The sequence below is a fragment of the Hypanus sabinus genome, chromosome 12 (assembly GCF_030144855.1).
Source record: "Hypanus sabinus isolate sHypSab1 chromosome 12, sHypSab1.hap1, whole genome shotgun sequence".
In the NCBI taxonomy this organism is placed as follows: Eukaryota; Metazoa; Chordata; class Chondrichthyes; order Myliobatiformes; family Dasyatidae; genus Hypanus; species Hypanus sabinus.
In genome coordinates, this window is record NC_082717.1 from 1768927 (window position 1) to 1789947 (window position 21021).

The 21021-nt window shown below is 45.0% G+C and overlaps 1 protein-coding gene across 1 annotated transcript in view; it reads right to left on the bottom strand.

The window, feature by feature from the left end:
- The window catches only part of LOC132402551 (protein EFR3 homolog B-like), a 194241-nt gene that overhangs the window by 160885 nt on the left and 12335 nt on the right, over positions 1 to 21021 (bottom strand). The window contains exons 3-4 of the mRNA XM_059985416.1: positions 4138 to 4214; positions 3067 to 3194 (exon numbers count right to left, since the gene is read on the bottom strand). Of these exons, the coding sequence (XP_059841399.1) occupies positions 3067 to 3194; positions 4138 to 4214 (205 nt within the window). The remainder of the gene's footprint in view (positions 1 to 3066; positions 3195 to 4137; positions 4215 to 21021) is intronic.

Below are 21021 nucleotides of genomic sequence, written 5' to 3' on the forward strand. Positions count from 1 at the left end.
TACTATAGAGAGAGTGCAGAGCAGATTTACAAGGTGTTGCCAGGATTGGAGGGTGTACCTTATGAGAATAGGTTGAGTGAACTCGGCCTTTTCTCCTTGGAGCAACGGAGGATGAGAGGTGACCTGATAGAGGTGTATAAAATGATGAGAGGCATTGATCATGTGGATAGTCAGAGGCTTTTTCCTTGTGCTGAAATGGCTAATACAAGCGGGTATAGTTTTAAGGTGTTTGGAAGTAGGTACAAAGGGGTTTGTCAGATGTGTATTTTCACATAGAGTGTGCTGGGCGCATGGAATGTACTGCCAGTGATGGTGGTAGAGGCAGCTACAATAGGATCTTTAAAGCAACTCTTAAGTAGGTACATGGAGCTTAGAAAAATAGAGGGCTGTGTGGTAGGGAAATTCTAGGCAGTTTCTAGATCGTTGGCACAATATTGTGGGCCAAAGGGCCTGTAATTTGCTGTAGATTTCTTAAAAAAGATTATGAGAGGGACAGATAGAGTAGACAGAAAGTACCCTTCTCCCCAGAGTTGAAATGTCTAATACCAATAAGGGCATGGATTTAAGGTGAGAGGGGGGTAATTTCAAAGAGGATGTGAGGGACAAGATTTTACATATAAAGTCTTAGGTGTCTGTAATGTGCTGCTGGGGTGGTGGTAGAGGCAGATACATTAGAGATTTTTAAGAGATGCTTTGATTGGCACATGAATATGAGGAAAATGGAGGGATATGGACATTGGGAGGCAGAATGGATTCATTTATTTGTCATTTGATTACTAGTTTATTTGGTTCAGCACTACATTGTGAGAGTCAAAGGGCTTGTTTCTGTGCTGCTTTGTTCCATGTTCTCAAATGTGACATTTGCCTTTGTTGTCTCCCCATTCTGTAAACAAAGTGGCTGAAGTGTGGTTTTGGAGATAACCCTGCTCCAATGCCCAGTGCTACACAGATGCTCAGAGCCAGTTTGTGAATCCTCCCTTTATACAGGAGCAGAGTATATTCAAGGTAGCTGGTAAGCTACAGAGATTTGGACAGTGCAGGAAAGTGGCACCAAATGCAGAGAGGCATCTTGACCTGCATAGTGGCAATCATCAGTAGCAAACAATAGTAGCTGGTGGAGCAGACAAATTGGCTGAATGGTTTCTGCTTTTTGGAGCTCAGTGGGTCAGGCAGCAGGAGTTAAAACCCTCCATCAGCATAATGATGAAGGACTGGTGACAGATTTCCAAATCTGTATGTTTTGATCTGAAACATGGATAATTCCTTTCCTCTACCCAGTGATGCTGCTCTGTGGAAGCTGCAATAAGGCAAGGGTTAACACACTGTCCAGCCAAGAATAGACTGCAGATAGAGAGCAGACAGTCCAGGTAAGAAAGGTTGTTGAAGAACATAACACCACACACAAAATGCTGGAGGAACTCAGCAGGCTAGGCAGAATCTATGGAAAAAAGTACAGTGAATGTTTTGGGCCGAAACCCTAACTTCCCTTGGCACACCAGGGGTCTGGAAAGAAGATAAGTGAGACACATACACCATCTAAGGAACAACTGATTTACTAATTTCAAAGTATCTTCAATTGTCAGCGTGTAGCTTCTATTGACTTTTAACATATATATTCTGAATGATGTTGTTCTTGCAAGTAAGGGACTCAAACACATGCAAAGTTCCATAACCGATCAGCCGATTATGTATTAAAATAGTGTTTTGTTGTTCTGAATTCAGATCAGTGTGTTGACATGCTGTTTTCCTTGTGCACATGTAAAATAAAGTGCACTTGAGTCTTGACAGTGTGTAAAGGTCCAGTTATTTTATTTTAGTTATAGTTTTAGTTATTTTATTATAAGTAACAACAGTTCAATCAGTTGAGCTCTATCAGCAGATTGTTTATAGCTCTGGGCTCCAGTTCTCTGCAGTCTCCTGTGCCTTCCACATTGTACAGCAGAGCAACCTCGAGTGCCTCAATGGTCTTTCTCTGTTACTAGTGTGGGTGGAGCACTGGCTGATTAGCAGAAAACAGAGTGTGGGAATGAAGGGATCCTATTCTGGCCAGCTGCCGGTTACCAGTGGAGTTACACAGTGGTCAGTGTTGGGACCACTGCTTTTTACGATGTATGTCAATGATTTAGACTATGGGATTAATGGAATTGTGGCTAAATTTGCTGATGATACAAAGATAGCTGGAGGAGCAGGTAGTGTTGAGGAAACAGATAGGCTGCAGAGAGATTTAAATAGTTTAGGGGAATGGGCAAAGAAGTGGCAAATGAAATTCAACGTTGGAAAGTGTATGGTCATGTACTTTGGTGGAAGAAGTAAATGGGCAGACTATTATTTAGATGTGGAGAGAATTCAAAATGCAGAGATGCAAAGGGACTTGGGAGTCCTTGTGCAGGATGCCCTAAAGGTTAACCTCCAGGTGGTGAAGAAGGCAAATACAATGTTGGCATTCATTTCCAGAGGTATAGAAAATAATTGCAGGGATGTGATGTTGAGGCTCTATAAGGCACTCGTAAGACCACACCTGGAGTATTGTGTGCAGTTTTGGGCTCCTTATTTTAGAAAGGATATACTGACATTGGAAGGAGTTCAGAGAAGATTCACGAGAATGATTCCAGGAATGAAAGGATTACTGTATGAGGAACGTCTAGCAGCTCTTGGGCTGTATTCCCTGGAGTTCAGGAGAATGAGGGGGGATCTTATAGAAACATTCTGAATGTTAAAAGGCCTGAACAGATTAGATATGGCAAAGTTACTTCCCATGGTTGGGGATTCTAGGCCAAGAGGGCACAACTTGGATTGAAGGACATCCAGTTAGAACTGAAGTGCGGAAAAATTACTTTAGTCAGAGGGTGGTAAATCTGTGGAATTTGTTGCCACGAGTGGCTGAGGAGGCCAAGTCATTGGGTGCATTTAAGACAGAGATAGATAGGTTCTTGATTAGCCAGGGCATCAAAGGGTATGGGGTGATTCAGCCCATGATTGAATGGCAGAGCAGACTCGATGGGCCAAATGGCCTACTTCTGCTCCTATATGTTATGATCCTATGATTTTCTATGTCTTATATCTTACCCATATCGGTGCCTAGCAACATCTCTACTAAGTCTCTCTGCAAGATAGGCACCAATTCGGTCCAGCTTCTCTGGAGCTGAGAGGGCGTAGAATGTCAGCTTCTCCATGTTGGCTTTTACCAGCCCATCCTGTTGATAACAGTAAGGACCAGTTAGGACTATCACCACCAGACTGGAGGAATAGATGAATCTGAGGAACTTCCATCATTTGCCATGAGATGAAGGTGGGGGGGAGGACAGAGAGAGAAACCGGAGGGAGAGGGAAGGGAGGAGGGAAAGGGTGGGAGACACACACACACACAAAATAGGGCAGCCACTTCATGGAGTGTTATGGCCACATTCCACACTGGAGCACATTGTAATGATTTGGACTTGAAATTTTTTTCAAAGCTTACAAATGGAGGAGGAAACATGCCTCCTCCTGCAAGTGGACCCAGGACACATCACACCATCTCTAATTCACTACATTTAATTGACTATTAAAGGAATATGTGCTATAATGAGAGGTTGGACTAACTTGGGTCATTTTCTCTGGAGTGGCTAAAGCTAAGGGGAGATCTGATAGAGATTTACAAGATTAGGAAAGGCATAGATCAAGTAGACTGAGAGCATCTTCTTCCTAGGGTTGAATTGTCTAATACCTGAGGGAATACAATTAAGGTAAGATGGGGTAATTTCAAAGGAGTTGTGAGGAGCAAGTTTTTACACGGAAAGTGGCAGGTGCCTAGAGGGGTGGTAGAGGAAGATACTTTTAAGACACTCTACACAAACATATGAATGTGCGGAAAATAGAAGGAGATGGACATTGCGTAGGTTTAGTTTAATTAGCCATTCGATCATTAATTTAATGGGCTTGGCACAACAATGCGGGCTGAAGAGCCCAGGGATTGGAGCAGACTCAATGGGCTGAATGGTCTAATTCCACTCCTATGTCTCGTGATTTATGGTCATGACCTGTGGTGTTCTGTTCAATGGTCAATTAATACGTTCAGCCAGATCCCTGCCTACAGATGCAATGCAAAAACTACTGATGTGCAGCATTTAATGCTTAAATTAATGGATCACTGTTTACCTCAGAGTCCTCAGGGAAGATATTGTCCACTAGCCTCTTGTATCTTGGACGCAGAGCTCCACAACAACCGCAAACACCTGTAAGAAGCACAGACGTGTTACTGACCCACTTACTCATGCACCATTTGACTTCCTCTGGGAAAACACTGAACACTAAATTGGGCATATACATTGCAGCAAAAATATCAGTTATTATGGAGACCAGGTGATGACCAAAAGATCATAAGATTTAGGAGCAGAATTAGACCATTTGGTCCATTGAGATGGTTCTGCCATTTCATTATGGCTGATCCATTTTTCCCCTCAGCCCCGATCTCCTGCCTTCTCCCTGTATCCCTTCAAGCCTAGACTGATCAAGAATGGATTAACCTCTGCCTTAAGTATATCCAATGATTTCTGGCAATAAATTACACAGACTCACCTTTCTCTATTGAAAGCAATTCCTCCTCACCTCCAGTCTAAAAGGACACTCCTCTATTCTGAGGTTGTGTCTTCTGGTCTCAAACTCCCCCATCATAGCAAACATCCTCTCCACATCTACTCAGTCGAGGCCTTTCAACATGTGACAGGTTTCAGTGAGATGCCGGTGAGCAGAAGCCCTGAGCTGTCAGACTTTCCTCATATGGCAAGCCTTTCAATCCAGGAATCAAAAATTGCTCACAATACTCCAACTGATTCCTCACTAGGGCTTTATAAAGCCTCAACATTCCTTCCTTGCTTTTATATTCCAGTCATCTCGAAATGAATGCTAACATCACATTTGCCTTCCTTACCATTGACTCAACCTGCAAATTAACCTTCAGGGAATCCTGCACAATGATTCCCAAGGCCCTATGCACCTCAGATTTTTGAATTATCCCTCCATTTAGAAAATAATCTCCCTTTTATTTCTTCTACCAAAGTGCACAATGCAATATTCCATCTGCCACTTCTTTACCTATTCTCCTAATCTGTCTGAGTCCTTCTGTAACCTCTCTACTTCCTCAGAACTATCTGCCCCTCCACCTATTTTCATAACATCTGTAAACTTGGCCACAATGTCAGTATTTCTGCCATGCAAATCACTGACATATAGCATAAAAAGAAGCAGTCCCAACTGGATGCTGGAGGAACACAGCAGGCCATGTAGCATCTGTGGAAAAGAATAAACAGTCGATGTTTCGGGCCAAGACCCTTCACCAGGACTGGAAAAAAAATTAGAGGTCAGAATAAGAAAGTAGGGTGAGGAGAGGAAGAAATACGAGGTGGTGGGTGATACGTGAAACCAGGAGAGGGAGGGGTGAAATAAAGAGCTGGGAAGTTGATTGGTGAAAGAGGTAACATCCTAGAGAAGGGGGAATTTGACAGGAGAGGACAGAAGGCCATGGGAGAAAGGGAAGGGGGAAGGGCACCAGAGGGAGATGATGGGCAGGCAAGGAGACAAGGGAGAGAAGGAGATAGGAATGGGGAATGGTGAGGGTGAAGGTGGGGGGCAATTACTGGAAGTTCAAAAAATCAATGTTCATGCCAACAGATTGGAGGTACCCAGACAGAATATAAAGTGTTGCTCCTCCAACCTAACCGTGGTCTCATTGTGGCAGTAGAGGACTGACATGTCGGAATGGGTATAGGAAGTAGAACTGAAATGGGTGGCCACCAGGAGAGTCTGCTTTTTTTGGTGGTGGAGCAAAGGTCTCACCACACCAGGAGCACTGAACGCAGTATATGACCCCAACAGATTCACGGGTGAAGTGTTGTCTCACCTGGAAGGACCATTCAGAGCCCTGAGTAGTAGTGATGAAGGAGGTGTAGGGGCAGGTGTGGCCTCCTATATATCAGAGAGACTCTTAACAGTTCCTTTACCTTAAACACTCTAATCAATTCTAAGTGATGCATACTTATAAGTTCCAAGATTGCTTAATGTCATTTTCTGTACAAAACTATAAAGGAGAATGAAATAATTGTATTCAAAGCAGAACAAAGGAAATGCAGTAAGATAAAGAACATAGCACCTTCCAGACCCACAACCACTATTGTCTAGAAGGACGAGAACAGCAAATACCTGGGAGGACCACCACTTGGAAATTCCCCTTCAAGTCACTCACCATCCTAACTTGGAAACATATCGCCATTCCTTCACTGTCACTGGGTCAAAATCATGGAATTCCCCCCCCCCCAACAGCACCGTGGGTGTTACTACACCTCAGGGACTGCAGCAGATCAAGAAGGCAGCTCATCACCACCTTCTCAAGGGCAACTAGGGATGGGCATTAAATGCTGGCTTAGCTGGTGATGCCCACATCCTATAAATGAATAAATTTAAAATAAAATAATAGTAAAAACACAATAGATATGAATATATAAGATTGTATGTCCATAAAGTGACGCTAAGCACAGGAGTGTCTGTACAAGAAATGACAAAAGTATTGGTGGTGGAGATGTGGAGGGGTGGGTTAGTGGGTCAACCTTAGTGGATGCTATGTAACCTCCTTTGTGATGGGAGCAGGACAAACAGTCCATGAGTGGGGCAAAAGGGTCCATGTTACTGACCCTTTTCCAGCACATTACTGTACGTATGAACTTTTTGGTGCCGGTGATGTGTTGGGCAGTTCCCACTGTAAAGTTTTCCTGTCCACTGCCATTCAATCTCTGTACCAAGCAGTGATGCAGCTCTCTACTGCTCTTCCGTAGTATGATGTGAGCATGGATGTGCAACATCCAGTTCTCTGCAACCTCCTCAGAAAGTTGAGGTGTTAGTGAAGTTTCCTGACTGTGTAGGATGTGTTCTGGGACCATGAGAGGTTGTGTGTCATGTGCACTTTCCGGAGTCTGAAACTGTTTTCAGTTTCCAGTACTATGCCAAACTCAAGCATTGACTTGTAGCCCCGCATATTACAATGGCTTCTAACTCCTTTACACTTTGCACTGATGAACGACAATAAACAATCTTGAATGTTGAATTATGAACTCAGCTGTGGAAGTGTATCCTAGAGTAGCAGATGAAATTTAATTTAGATAAGTATAAGGTGTTGTACTTTGATGAATTAAACCTTGACAGGACTTACACAGTAAATAGAAGGGCCCAGAAGAGGGTAATAGAACTGAGAGCACAAGGGCTACAGTACATAAGTGCCTGAAATTGGAGACTGAAGACAGTAGTATATAGAAGAGCACTGCTGAACACAAAACATGCCAAACCTTCAAGTTAATGGGCTACATCAGCAGAAGACCATGAACATACACTCAGTGGCTACTTTAATAGCTGTAGGAGGTATCTCATAAAGTGGCCACTTTAAGGTTTGGTTTCCTTCTGCATGATTTTAAAAGCTGCCCATCTTTAAAACCTCCATCTTCCATCTAGCTCTGGCTTCCTTGTATGCCCTCTCTTTTGCTTTTACTTTGGCTCTGACTTCACTTGTCAGCCATGGTAGTGTTCTTCCCTTTGAAAATTTCTTCTTATTTGAAATATATCTGTCTTGCACTTCCCTCATTTTTCACAGAAGCTCCAGCCATTGCTGCTCTGCTGTCTTTCCTACAAAAGTCATTTTTTAGTCAATGAACGAGGCAAACCCAAGCACAGGACACAGGCATGGAGATTGAGTTAGGATGTTTATGTGGGCATGAGCATTGAACAGCAAACAGGAGGGATCTTGACATGGAGAGATGGAGTTTCTCAGGTAAACCTCGGGACTGGAGCAAAACGTAGAACACACGATCTTAAGCGGCCAGGAAACATTAATTACCACACAGGCAAAGCCAACAATCTGGCAACTAGTGGCTGTAACACCAGGGTTCTTATGCTGCAGGTCTTGATGGAAACCAAGTATGCCGTCATCAAAGGGAATTAGGAGCAAATAATGAGATTAACAGTTGGAACTGTTGCACAATCAAAGGTAATTAGTAGATAATAGGGAATTAATGGTTGGGACCATGACAATACCCTCCCCCCCAACAGGGGTCTCTAGGCGAACCACCAGGCTTGTCCAGATTGTCTTGATGGAAATCACGGATGAAGGAAGAGTCCAGGATGAAGAAGCGGGGAATCTTGGAGCACTCATCCAGGCCATATCCCCCCCAATCGACCAGTTACTGAAGACCCCTTGCCTTGGCGGTGGACATCCAGTATTCACCGGATGGTGTATGCTGGGTGGTCGTCAGTGATCTGGGCGCGTGGAGGAAGTTCGGCAGGAGGGCACAAACCTGGCAGATACAGGTTTCAATTGGGAGACGTGAATATGGGATGAATGTTCATGGATCCGGGCAATTTGAGTCTAACCACTGAGGGGTTGACACTCTCAATCTTGAATGGTCACAGGTAGTGAGGGGCGAGTTCCTTGGGTTCATTCTTAAGGGGGATGTCTTTTGACGAGAGCCAAATCTTCTGCTCAGGCTGATAATCAGGTGCAGAACTCTGATGGCGATTGGCAATCCTCCGGTTGTGGTCAGCTGAGCGGAGCAGGGCCGTGCGTGTATCCTTCTAGACCTTGGGGCACTGGCGGAGATCGGCCTGAACTGAAGGCACAGCAGTGTCATCTTCATGTGCAGGAAACAGAGGGGGTTGGTAACCGAGGGAGCATTCGAAGGGTGACATTCCAGTGCCGGTGCTAACCAGGGAGTTGTGGGCGTACTTGACCCAAGTGAGATGGGTGCTCCAGGCAGATGGGTTGTTGGCTGTTATGCAATGTAGTGCTGCTTCCAAATCCTGGTTTGCTCATTCTGTTTGACCATTAGTCTGTGGATGGAAGCCAGAAGACAGACTTACTGAGGCTCCAAGGGCTTGACAAAAAGATCCCAGACTTGAGAGATGAACTGGGGGCCCCAGTCAGAAATAATGTCAGAGGGAATGCTATGAAGGCGGAAGACATGATGTACAAGGAGGTCAGCTGTTTCACAGGCTGTAGAGAGTTTGGGAAGGGCTGCGAAGTGCACAGCTTTGGAGAAGTGGTCCACCACTGTGAGCACAGTAGTGTTCCCATGTGAAGGGTTAATAGAGTCCAATCAAGAATTATGCCCCCACTGGAGAACCTGAGAAAGAACAGAGTCGGGCACGAAGAGGCGATGAGGGGATTCATTGCCTGGGTCAGGTTCAGTCCGTTGGGCCTATTTGACTATGGCCTCCATCTCCCAAGTGAGGGCAGCCACCACACAGGATGGTGGAAGGATGGTCTCGGGGTTGAGAAGGCCCTCCTCAGAGATGTATTGATGAGAGAAAGCATTGGGCTTCCCATTCTTGGACCCTGGACGATAGATGAGTATGAATCTGAAACAGCCAAAAAATAATGCCAATTGGCTTGGCGGGAATTCAGGCGTTTGGCGGTTTGGATGCATGTGAGGTTCTTGTGGTCTGTCCAGACGATGAATGGATCTTCAGCTTCCTCCAGCCAGTGCCTCCACTCCTCCAATGCGAGTTTGACGACTAGTAACTCCCGGTTCCCAACGTTGTACATAGTTCCGTTCGGTGGGGGATAAATGGCGAGAGTAGAAGGCACAGGGATGGAGCTTTTGGTCTGGGCTGGAGCATTGGGAGAGGACTGCTCCCACTCCAGAGCTGGAGGTGTTGACTTCCACAATGAATTGGCGAGAGGGGTCCGGTTGGACCAGGATGGGAGCGGAGGTGAAACGCTTCTTCAGTCCGAGAAGGCTGAGTCTGCTGCGGGGGTCCAGTGGAAATGGGTCGCAGGAGAGGTGAGTTGAGTAAGGAGCGCTGCCACCCAGCTGCAATCCCTGATGAAGTGATGGTAGAAGTTTGTGAACCCTAGAAATCGCTGGAGTTGCTTGAGTGTCTGGGCTTTGGCCACTCCGCCACCACCCGGATCTTTTCGGGATCCGCCCTCACTTGCCCACTCTCAATAATGTATCCCAAGAAACTGACAGAAGGGACATGGAACTTGCACCTCTCTGCCTTAATGAATAGTTTGTTGTCCAAAAGCCTCTGCAGAATCTGACAGACATGGTAGGTGTGTTCCCGAAGACTGCGGGAGAAGATTAAGATGTTGTCCAAATAAACAAATACAAGATGGTTAATAAAGTACATAAGGACGTTGTTTACCAAAGATTGGAAGACAGCGGGGCACTGGTGAGACTAAAGGGCATGACCAGATATTCGAAATGACCAAGAGGGGTTTAAAAGCTGTTTTCACTCATCTCCCTCCCTTATCCTGACCAGGTAGCAATAGGCACTCCGTAAGTCCAACTTAGAGGAAATGGTGGCTCCATGAAGGGTTTCGAAAGCAGAGTTGATAAGGGGCAGTGGATATTTATTCTTTATGGTGATGCTTTTCAGGCCACGATAGTCAATGCAGGGGCTCAGTGAGCCGTCTTTCTTCCCCACAAAGAAGAAACCTGTGCCTATAGGGGAAGATGAGGGTTGGATAATGCGAAAGAGTCATTTAGGTAAGCCTCCATTGCTTCCCTTTCTGACCGGGACAGGCTATACAGCCGACTGGTGAGTAGAGAGGCTCTGCGGAGAAGGTCAATTGCGCAATCATAAGGATGGTGTGGCGGCAGGGAAAGAGCCCGTTGTTTGCTAAACACTTCTCCCAGATCATGATACTCTGCTGGGAGTTTCAGAGGCAGATGAGGTCGCGGTGACTTCCACAGGGGAAAGGGCCGATTGTAGACAGGTGGAGTGACAGATCGGACTCCAGCTGACTATCTTCTCAGTGGACCAGTTAACATGGGGGTTATGGCAGCTTAACCAGGGGTAACCAAGAACTATAGGAGCTTGAGGAGAGGATATTAAATTGAATCGTACCAGTTCCTGATGGTTCCCGGAGAGAAGGAGAGACAAGGGCTCTATGCAACGTGTGACTCAGGCCAGAAGTCTACCATCCAGTACCTGGGCTTCCAAGGGGGTACTCCAGAGGAATCCCGGCTCAGGAAGCTATGCTTCCATCCAAATGTTTCCCTCAACGCCGGAGTCCACTAGTGCCGACAGAGGCAGGGACTGGTGATTGTAATGTAAAGTAGGTTGCAGCTATATCTGGGTTCGGGGGACAGAAGGGAATGTTGTCTGGCTCACCAGGGTCCCCCTTTCTATGCGTGACCCTTCCCTTTTTGGCCGAAGGGGTCAGATAGCACAGAAGTGGCTGGACTGGCTGCAATATAGACACTCACCCGCTCTCAATCTCCGGAGTCGTTCTGTGGGGGAAAGGCAGTTCTGTCCCAGCTGCATGGGTTCCTCTCCCGGGGCAGTGGAAATGGCCGGGCTGAGAGCTACTCTAGGAGCAGGAGGAGAAGAGAGGCTTGTTCTGGCGAGAAGCAGTAATGAGTGCCGAGGAATGGCCAAAGATGCTGGATGCTCAGTTCTTTCCCTATGGCGTGCTTGAAGGCGATTGTCCAACCTGTTGGCCAGGGGGATCAAGGAATCCAGGCTGTTGATGTTGTCTCTTGCCACCAACTTGTCTTTCACCATGTTGCTGAGGCCATTCTGAAATACCCCTTGGAGTGCCTCATCGCTCCACCCCGAGTAGGCCGCTAATGTCTGGAACTCCATGGAATATTCTGCTACACTGCATGAGCCCTGGCAGAGAGTGAGTAGACATTTGGCCATGTCTTTACCACGGACAAGGTGGTCAAAGATCTTTCTCATTTCTGCAATATAGGTGGCAAAAAAAGAGCAGATATCTGGTAGGTTATCCCAAACAGCTGTAGCCCATGCTAAGGCACTTCCCCGCAACAACCCCATGATATAAGCAATCTTTGACTTATCCATGGAGTACGTGGGCGACTGCTGTTCGAACACCAAGGAGCGCTGCAGAAGGAAGGCCCAGCACTTCCCCAAATCCCCAGCATAGTGCTCTGGCTCAGGTACGTGCAGCTGTCTGGGCTGGTTAGGCAGATTTCCAGGAGTCAGGAGTGAGTTGAGTAAAGCAAGTGGATACACGGTCCACTTGGTCACCGATCTTCGTTACATCAGCAGACAGGGTATGGAGGTTCTCCATGACCTCCCGGAGGAGTTGGTCATGTAGACCCAGTAGGGAGCCCTGACTGGCGAGGGCTTGTTGCAGGATATTCGTATCTGCTGGGTCCATTGTGGCCAGATCATTCTGTTGCAATGGAACGGGGCGAACCCAAATGCAGGACGCAGGCACGGAGATTGAGTTAGGATGCTTACGCGGGCATGAGCGTTGAACAGCAAACAGGAGGGATCTTGACACGGTGCCTTGGCATGGAGAGATGGAGTTTCACAGGTAAACCTTGAAACTGGAGTGGAATTTAGAAAACTTATATTGATACAGAGAGACGGAGTTTCATGGTAAATCTTGGTACTGGAACAAAACTTAGAACACATGATCCTGAGTGGCCAGGAAACGTTAATTACCACACAGGGAAAACCAACAATCTGGCAACTAGTGGTTGTAATGCCGGGGTTCTTATGCTGCAGGTCTTGATGGAAACCAGGAGTGCCATCATCAAAGGGAATTAGGAGCAAATGGGAGATTAACAGTCGGAACCATGGCACAATCAAAGGAAATTAGAAGATAATAGGGAATTAATGGCCAGGACCATGACAGTTCCCCTCTCATGCCATTGTAATTTCCTTTATTCCACTGAAATACCGACACACTGGATTTTAATTTTTCCCTCTGAAATTTCAATGTGAACTCGATCATATTGTGATCACTGCTCCCTAAGGGTTCCTTAACCTTAAGTTCTCTTATCTCCTCCAGATCATTGCACAACACCCAGTCCAGCACAGCTGATCCCCTGGTGGGCTCAACAACAACCTATTTCAAAAAGCCATCCCTTAGACATTCTACAAATTTTTTCTCTTGAGTTCCAGTACTGGCCTGGTTTTCCCAATCCACTTTCATGATAAAATCCCCAACGATTATCATGACATAGCCTTTCTGACATGCCTTTTCTATCTCCAGCTGTAATTTTTAATCCACAGCCCGGCTGCTGTTTGGAGGCCTGTGTACAACTGCCATTAGGGTCCTTTTACCCTTGCCATTTCTTAACTGAACCCATTGAGACTCTACACCTTCCAATCCTATGTCATCTCTTTCCAATGATTTAATATTATTGCTTATACAAAGAGCCACACCACCCCCTCTGCCTACTAACTTATCTTTCTGATACACCGTATATCAATAGACTATAGGTGCAGGAGTAGGCCATTCAGCCCTTCTAGCCAGCACCGCCATTCACTGTGATCATGGCTGACCATACACAATCAGTACCCCGTTCCTGCCCTCTCCCCATATCCCTTGACCCTGCTATCTATAAGAGGTCTATCTAACTTGCTCTAATATCCTTGGACATTCAGCTCCCAATAGCAGCCATCCTTTAGCCAAGCTTCAGAAATTGCCACAATGTCATATTTGCCAATCTGTAGCTGAATTTTAGGATTGTCCATTTTATTCCTAATGTTGTGTGCATTCAAATACAACACTCTCAGTCCAGTATTTGCTGCTTTCTGATTTAACTGCACCATGCCTCTATTGCCCTGTAACTCATGCCACTGGCTTTAAGCCTCATCTCCCACCTGTTCTTTCTATAATCTCTGTTGCACACTATCTTTGATTTATATCTATTTTCCCCTTCCTCAGCCCTATCACTCTGGTTCCCAACACCCTGTCAAATTAGTTTAAACCTCCCTTACAGCTCAATTAAATGTGCCCACTAGGATATTGGACTCCTCTGGATTCAGGTGTAACGCATCCTTTCTGTACAGGTTGTAACCTCCCCTGAAAAGGCTCTAATGATCCAGGAATCTAAAGCCCTGCCCCTTGCCTGAATGACGGGCATCCTGTTATGCACTCATCCTACACTCATGTTAATAATAAGCAAATGCTTTGAAAGGCTGGTCAAAGACTACATCTGCAGCTTGCTACCACCCAAAGTGGACCTCCTCTAATCAATCAACAGATGATGCAATAGCCACTGCTCTGCATACTGTCCTTAAATATCTGAAGAAGAAGGATGCTTATGTGAGAATGCTGTTCTTGGACTACAGTTCAGCATTCAACACCATAATTCCATCCAGGCTTGACAGGAAGCTCAGAGACCTTGGCCTTGACCCTGCCTGTGCAGCTGGAGCCTGGACTTCCTGTCAGGTCACTGGCAAGTGATGAGAGTGGGCTCCCTCACCTCTGCACCTCTGACTCTCAACACAGGAGCCCCTCAGGGCTGTGTACTAAGCCCCTATATATTATGACTGTTGCCACCCACAGCTCTAACCTGCTAATTAAATTTGCTGACGACACTACATTGATTGGCCTAATGTCAAATAATAGCGAGGTGGCCCACAGGGAAGAAGTCATCTCTCTGACCTCTCCGTCAATGTTGCAAAAACAAAGGAGCTGGTTGTGGATTACAAGAGGAAAGGAGATGGGCTAACCCCCACTGATATCAATGGATCTGAAGTTGCGAGGGTAAACAGCTTTAAGTGCCTCAGCATACACATCACAGAAGATCTCATGTGGTCTGTACACACTAGCTGTGTGGTGAGAAAGGCACTGCAGTGCCTCTTTCACCTCAGACGGTTGAGGATATTTGGTAATGGCCCCCAAATCGTAAGAACTTTCTACATGGGCACAATTGAGAACATCCTGACTGGCTGCATCACTGCCTGGTATGAGAACTATACCTCCCTTAATCACAGGACTCTGCAGAGAGTGGTGCGGACAGCCCAGCACATCAGTATTTGTGAACTTCCCATGATACAGGACATTTACAAAGACAGGTCTGTAAAAAGAGCCTGAAGGATCATCGAGGACCTGCGTCACCCCAATCACAGCTGCTACCATTCAGGAAATGATACCGCAGCATAAAAGCCAGGACTAACAGGCTCCGGGACAGCTTCTTCCAATAGGCCATCAGACTAATTAATTCACGCTGATCTGAGTGTATTTCTATGTTACATTGACTGTTCTATTTATTATAAATTATTATGATTGCACATTGTACATTTAGACGGAGACGTAAATATTTTTGCTCCTCATGTATGTGAAGGATGTAAGAAATAAAGTCAACTCAATTCCTTTAAACCTGTGCCCTACTGAGAAACAGACTTTGATTTTATATCATTTCTGCTTCTCATGATTCTATATTCCCCTATCAGATTGCCTCTTCAGCTTCTAGTTCTCCAGAAAAATCAATCCCTGACTGTCTAACCTCTCTGTTGAGCTAATACTCTCTAATCCAGGTAATATCTTTCTGAAAAAAGAGAAAATATGCAGATGCTAGAAGTCTAAGCAACAGAGCAAGCCAGGCTGTATCTATGGAAAAAAGGAAACAGTCAATGTTTGGGCCAAGACCCTTCAGTTGGGCTGAATCTCTTTCTGAACCTCCTCTGTCTAGCCTCCAGATCCTTGCTACATAATGTGGTGAGCAGAATTGCACATAATACTCCTGATACGGCTTTATTAATTTATTTAGAGTTACAGCACTGAACAGGGCCTTCCTCCAATGAGCAGCACCACCCAGCAACCCACCTATTTAACCATAGCTTAATCACAGGACAATTTACAGTGATCAATTCACCTCTAACTGATATGTCTTTGGAATGTGGGAGGAAACTGGAGCACCTGGAGGAAACCCACATGTTCATGGGAAAAATGTAGAAACTTTTCATAGATGGTGCTGGAATTGAACTCTGTGCTTCAGAATGCTCTGAGTTGTAATTGAGCTGCACTAACCACTAAGCTACTGTGGTGCCCAAACAAAGTTTGAGATAAGCGAAGTTTTATATAGCCACAATATAACTACCTAACTTTTATACTTAACTTCCAGAGAAATGAAGACAAGTAGGCCAATATGCCCATCTACTTGTGTTGCCACTTTCATAGATAATAATAATCCTTGGGATCTGGCCATTAACTGTGTGCTTTTCCCTTCTGTTTGACCTCACATTTGTCTGGATTAAACTTTGTGGAAAGATAGACCTAAGTCTGTGTATATAACATTTCCTGCCCTCATCAGGCATACCGTCATAGGAGCAGTAATGCTGAGTATGATGTCTCCTATGGAGTTGTCTGTTGGTGGTTGGAGAGGCCGATCTGGGACCCACACCATCAAGATCAGCAACAGTTAAATACTCCTCAACCATCAAGCTCATGAATAGAGAGGATAACTTCACTCAACTCCACGTCCCATCACTGAACTGTTCCCTTTAAAAGACTCTTATCTCATGTTCTTGATACTTTCTGCTTATTTATTACTATTATCATTACTTCTTTTTTTTCTTCCTTTTTCCTATTTGGATAGTCTGATGTCTTTTGCACATTGGTTGTTTGTCCATCCTGTTGGAAGCAGTCTCTCATTGATTCTTTTGTGTTTCATGTATTTACTGTGGATGCCTGCAAGGAAATAACCTCAGTGCTGTGCACGATGACATATACTTTGAACATAAATGGAGAAGACCTGTGCGGACCTCTTTAATGTGGGAAAGCTGATACACAGGCAGCCTCGATGTCATCCCTAAGTATAGGGGTCGGGGTCAGAGTCCAGTGGCATAGACTGCAAGATAACTGGGCACCCTTGACTGCTGCAGTCTTCCACAGTCTTCGCTGCCTTTGTGATGTGTCATCATCTTCTGCCATCTCCACTACGGAGGTCTTGGTTGGATTGGTCTTTGTCTGGAACCTGCCCCTTGACCTTACTGCCTTGGGCGACCTGACCAGGAGCTAAACACCAGACAGAATCACAGGGACTCAGAAACACCACCACAAGGTGACCATCCTCAGAGAAGGAGTCATAGCACAGAAACAGGCTCTTCAGCCCAATTGGTCCATTTCGACCACAGCATGCACCCTGCTAGTCTCAGTTGTCTGCATTCATCCCATAATTCCCCAAACCCCTCTCCTCCATATATTATATCCAAATGTGTTACAATTGCCCCTGTCTCAATCACTTCCTCTGGCAGATCTTTCAAAGTTCTCACTACCCTTTGGTAAGGAAGTCACCCCAGGGTCTCTTCCAAATCTTTCCCCACATAGCTTGTATCTTTGTCACCTCCTGAGAAAACTGAGTCAAGCTTTTTGTAAAATCTGACCTCCCCTGCAGAAAGCCTTAGATCATAAGACATAGAAACAGAATTAGGCCATTTGGCCCATTGGGTCTGCTCTAAAGTTCTATCATGGATGATTTATTATCCCTCTCAACCCCATTCTCTTGCCTTCTTCCCATAACCTTTGATGCCCCAAACCTTATTAACTTCAGCTTTAAATATACTCAATGACTTGGCCTTCACAGCTGTTTGTGGCACTGAATTCCACAGATTCACTATGCTTTAGCTAAAGAAATTCCTTCTCATTTCTGTTCTAAATAGTCCTTCTATTCTGAGGCTGTGCCCTCTGGTCCATTATAGGAAACATCCTCTCCACATCTACTCTATCTTGGCCTGTCAATATTCGATTGATTTCAGTGAGATCCCCCACCCCACCCCCCCATTCTTCTAAACCAGCGAGTACAGGCCTTGAGCCATCAAATGCTCCTCATACATTAACCCTTTCATTCTCAGAATCATTCTCATGAACTGCTTCTGGATCCTTTCCAATGCCAGTGCATCTTTTCTTAGATAAGGGACCCAAAACTGCTCACATTACTCCAAGTGTGGTTTGACCAATGCCTTATAACCCCTCAGCATTACATCCTTGTCCTATTGAAATGGATGCTAGCATTGCATTTGCTTCCTCACCTATTCCTAATAAATCAGTTCGTGTGTGTGTGTGTGTGATAGACAGTGTAAGGGAGTTCTAGACACAAAAGGGACAGCAGAAACTGGAACATGGAGCAACAAGCAATGTGCTGGAACAACTCAGTAGGTGTAAATGTAGTTTTACTCTCTCTTCCCTACCCCTGCTGGTCCTGCCCTGAGATGGTCTGACAGAACAATATAGCTAGAGCTATACTGTATCTACCTCCTCCAGTTTCTTTACCTATCTATCCTACCTGAGATGTGCTGATTCTTGGACACACTGCTGGAAATGCCTACAGAGCTGAATACCTAACTGAATTGAGACTGGATGGTATATATGAGCTCATTGCAGTCCTTAGCAAATATCCACAAACACAGATCATGGGTGAGAAGAATGAACACCTGCCATAATCACATACTGGCACTGGAGAAGGTCCACAGGAGGTTCAAGAGATTGAACCCAGGAATGAAAGGGTTAACGTATGAAGGGCATTTGATGGCTCTGGGTCTGTACTCACTGGTGTTTAGAAGAATGGTTGGGGGAAGGGAAATCTCATTGAAACCTATGGAATATAGAAAGGTTTAGATGTGGAGAGGATGTCTCCTATAGTGAAAGAGTCTAGGACCAGACGGCACAGCCTTGCAATAGAAGGACGTCCATTTAGAACAGAGTTAAGGAATTTCTTAAAGCAGAGGGTGGTTAATCTGTGGTCTTCATTGCTATGGACAACTGTGGAGTATATTTAAAATGGAGGTTGATAGGTTCTTGGTTAGTAGGGTATCAAAAGTTACAGGGAGAAGGCAGGAGAATGGCATTGAGAGGGATAATAAATCAGATATGGTAGAATGGCGGAGCAGACTCAGTGGGCCAAATAGCCTAATTTTGCTCCTATTTCTTATTTACTTTGGGTCTAATTACAATTGGTTTAATTCAGAGTTATGCAGAGTAATTTGTGGTAGTGGATTAAGTCAGCTGGATATTGCTCACTACCATGAGTTCATGATGTACCTGCCTCTGTGCAGCATGAAGTTCGAGCAGTATCCTTCTGCTGCCACTGCATCCAGATGATGTAATTCATCAGGCGCAAAAAACTGCAGTGATTTAAACATATTTTACAACACTTGACGTGCAGTAACAGATCACTTCACAAATTATGGACAGTAGTAACAATGCAATCACTCGAGTTGAGTATGATCTTCTCTAAAGGGTCATCTAATGGTGGGTCTTCAAGTGGCTGTCGAGGATCTACATATTCCGGTGGAGTGGGAGGTTTGAGGCAGTCTATTTCCAGCCTCTTCCCCGAGTATGGTGAGCATGGATCCTAAACAGACTGTTCAGTCACGGGTGCAGCTGCCGAAGGGCTTTTTCTGTCTCAGTCCAGCTACTGACAGTACTCCATTCAGAAACCCAGAGCTTAACATAAATTTAATGTAGTAAAGTGGCTGTAAAACACAGTCCATTTTTACATTAAGACTGGGCCTGAATTTTGATAAGATGATTAATTCAAGCCTTACCGTACATGTTAAAGGGAACTATACCATCTCTCCCTCAATGCCAGGCAGGATCTGAAAAGATTTAATCTCTCCTGAAAGGAAGGCAGCAGATGACCCGAGCCCCTCGGTGACGACAGCAGTGGTCCTGATGAATACTGAATGACACAGATACTTCATTCAGCACAGCCACTACAGGATGAATGAAGGAGGAATCATTGATTCAATGATGATCTTTTCTTCTCTCTGGGGACAAGTATTCTGTCTCAGTATCTGACACAAAGCTTCAGCACTGAATGCATTACCTCAGCATCAGCAGCAAATTGCTGGCAGTCATGCTGCTCATTAGGGCTGGCATAGGGGGTGGGGAATGCTGGATTCCAAGTACGTTTTAAACAGATTTCACGGGGGGGGGGGAACAATAAAAGTACAATTCATCAAATCAATAAATGCAATATGTGAGAAACTGCTCACAAGCTAAACAGTAAGAACGCCGCCTATTTCAGCCTCCATTTCTTCAAACTATACTTTGAATACCTGTCACAGCAGCTTTTCATTTAAATGACAGCTCCCTCTACCACCACAATCTTGCTGTCTTTTCTGGAGACAGGCACAAAGCAGTGCTGGAGGACAGAGCCTACAAGATACAAGTCATTGTTAGTTCCTTACCATTTCCAACATGGTGATCAGCAATCCTACAACAGTCCATTAGGAATGCTCCCGTGTTCACTCGTCAGCATTCCAGTGAATCAGGGCTCAGCTTTCACTCATCACAACAGAAAGCGCTTTGAAGGAGAACGGAGAGGCAAACACAGATTTCTCCTGCTGCATGGAATGCGGCTATTGTCCTGTCAACTGAAAAGAGGCTTGAGCATTCAACAGAGAGCAAACAGCTCCAGCTTTATATTGCAGCCTTCACCCTCCGCAGCTCGTGCTCTCCTTTCAAGGGCGTTGTGATACCAGTGACACACATAAACCCATTTCTAGTTCTTATGCACTTACATTAGCAAAATCAACACATCTGCACACACAACTTTCAATGCAAAACTTATCACCACCCTACATTAAAGGGAAAAACAGCTGCAACTCGTGTGATTTACTTTTCTCAGCTGAACAGAAAAATGCACAGTAAAGCACTCAAAGTGTAAAACAAACATTCACTCTGCAGCTGTGTGGGCCAATTTACAAAAGTACACAGATTTGATCATGAGACTCAGTGGGAAGAGAGAATTCTAAAGGCAGCATTCAAGTACATATGGAAATGTGTGTGTGAAACAGCATGAATCCAGATATCAGAATCACAGATCACATCATCATAATTGAAACAAGAACGTTTTGGATTCTGGGTTTGTATTTTCAAGCAACACAGCAGTCACGATGCATATGTTCAATTGCATCTGCAATTAAAGTGTCGCTGGAAATCATAGGTATTGTGTTAGAGAGTGGACAGGTATTAGGTAAAGAATCCATTAGATGATACAAGGCGAAATATGCCTTTCAGGGCATCTCCTCCATGCCAAAACATGGTGGCCAGCAAATGAGAAATTTGACCCATATCCCTCTAAACTTATCTGTGTACCTTTTAAATGTTATATTGTACCTGCCTCAAATACTTTCACTGGCAGTTCATTTCATATATGCACCATAAACTCAAAGCGATCCCTTTTAAATTGAGGCTCTGAGTTACAGGGAAAAGTTGAATAGGTTAGGAACTTTATTCCCTACAGCCCAGAAGAACGAGGGTTATAGATAGGGTAAATGCAAGCAGGT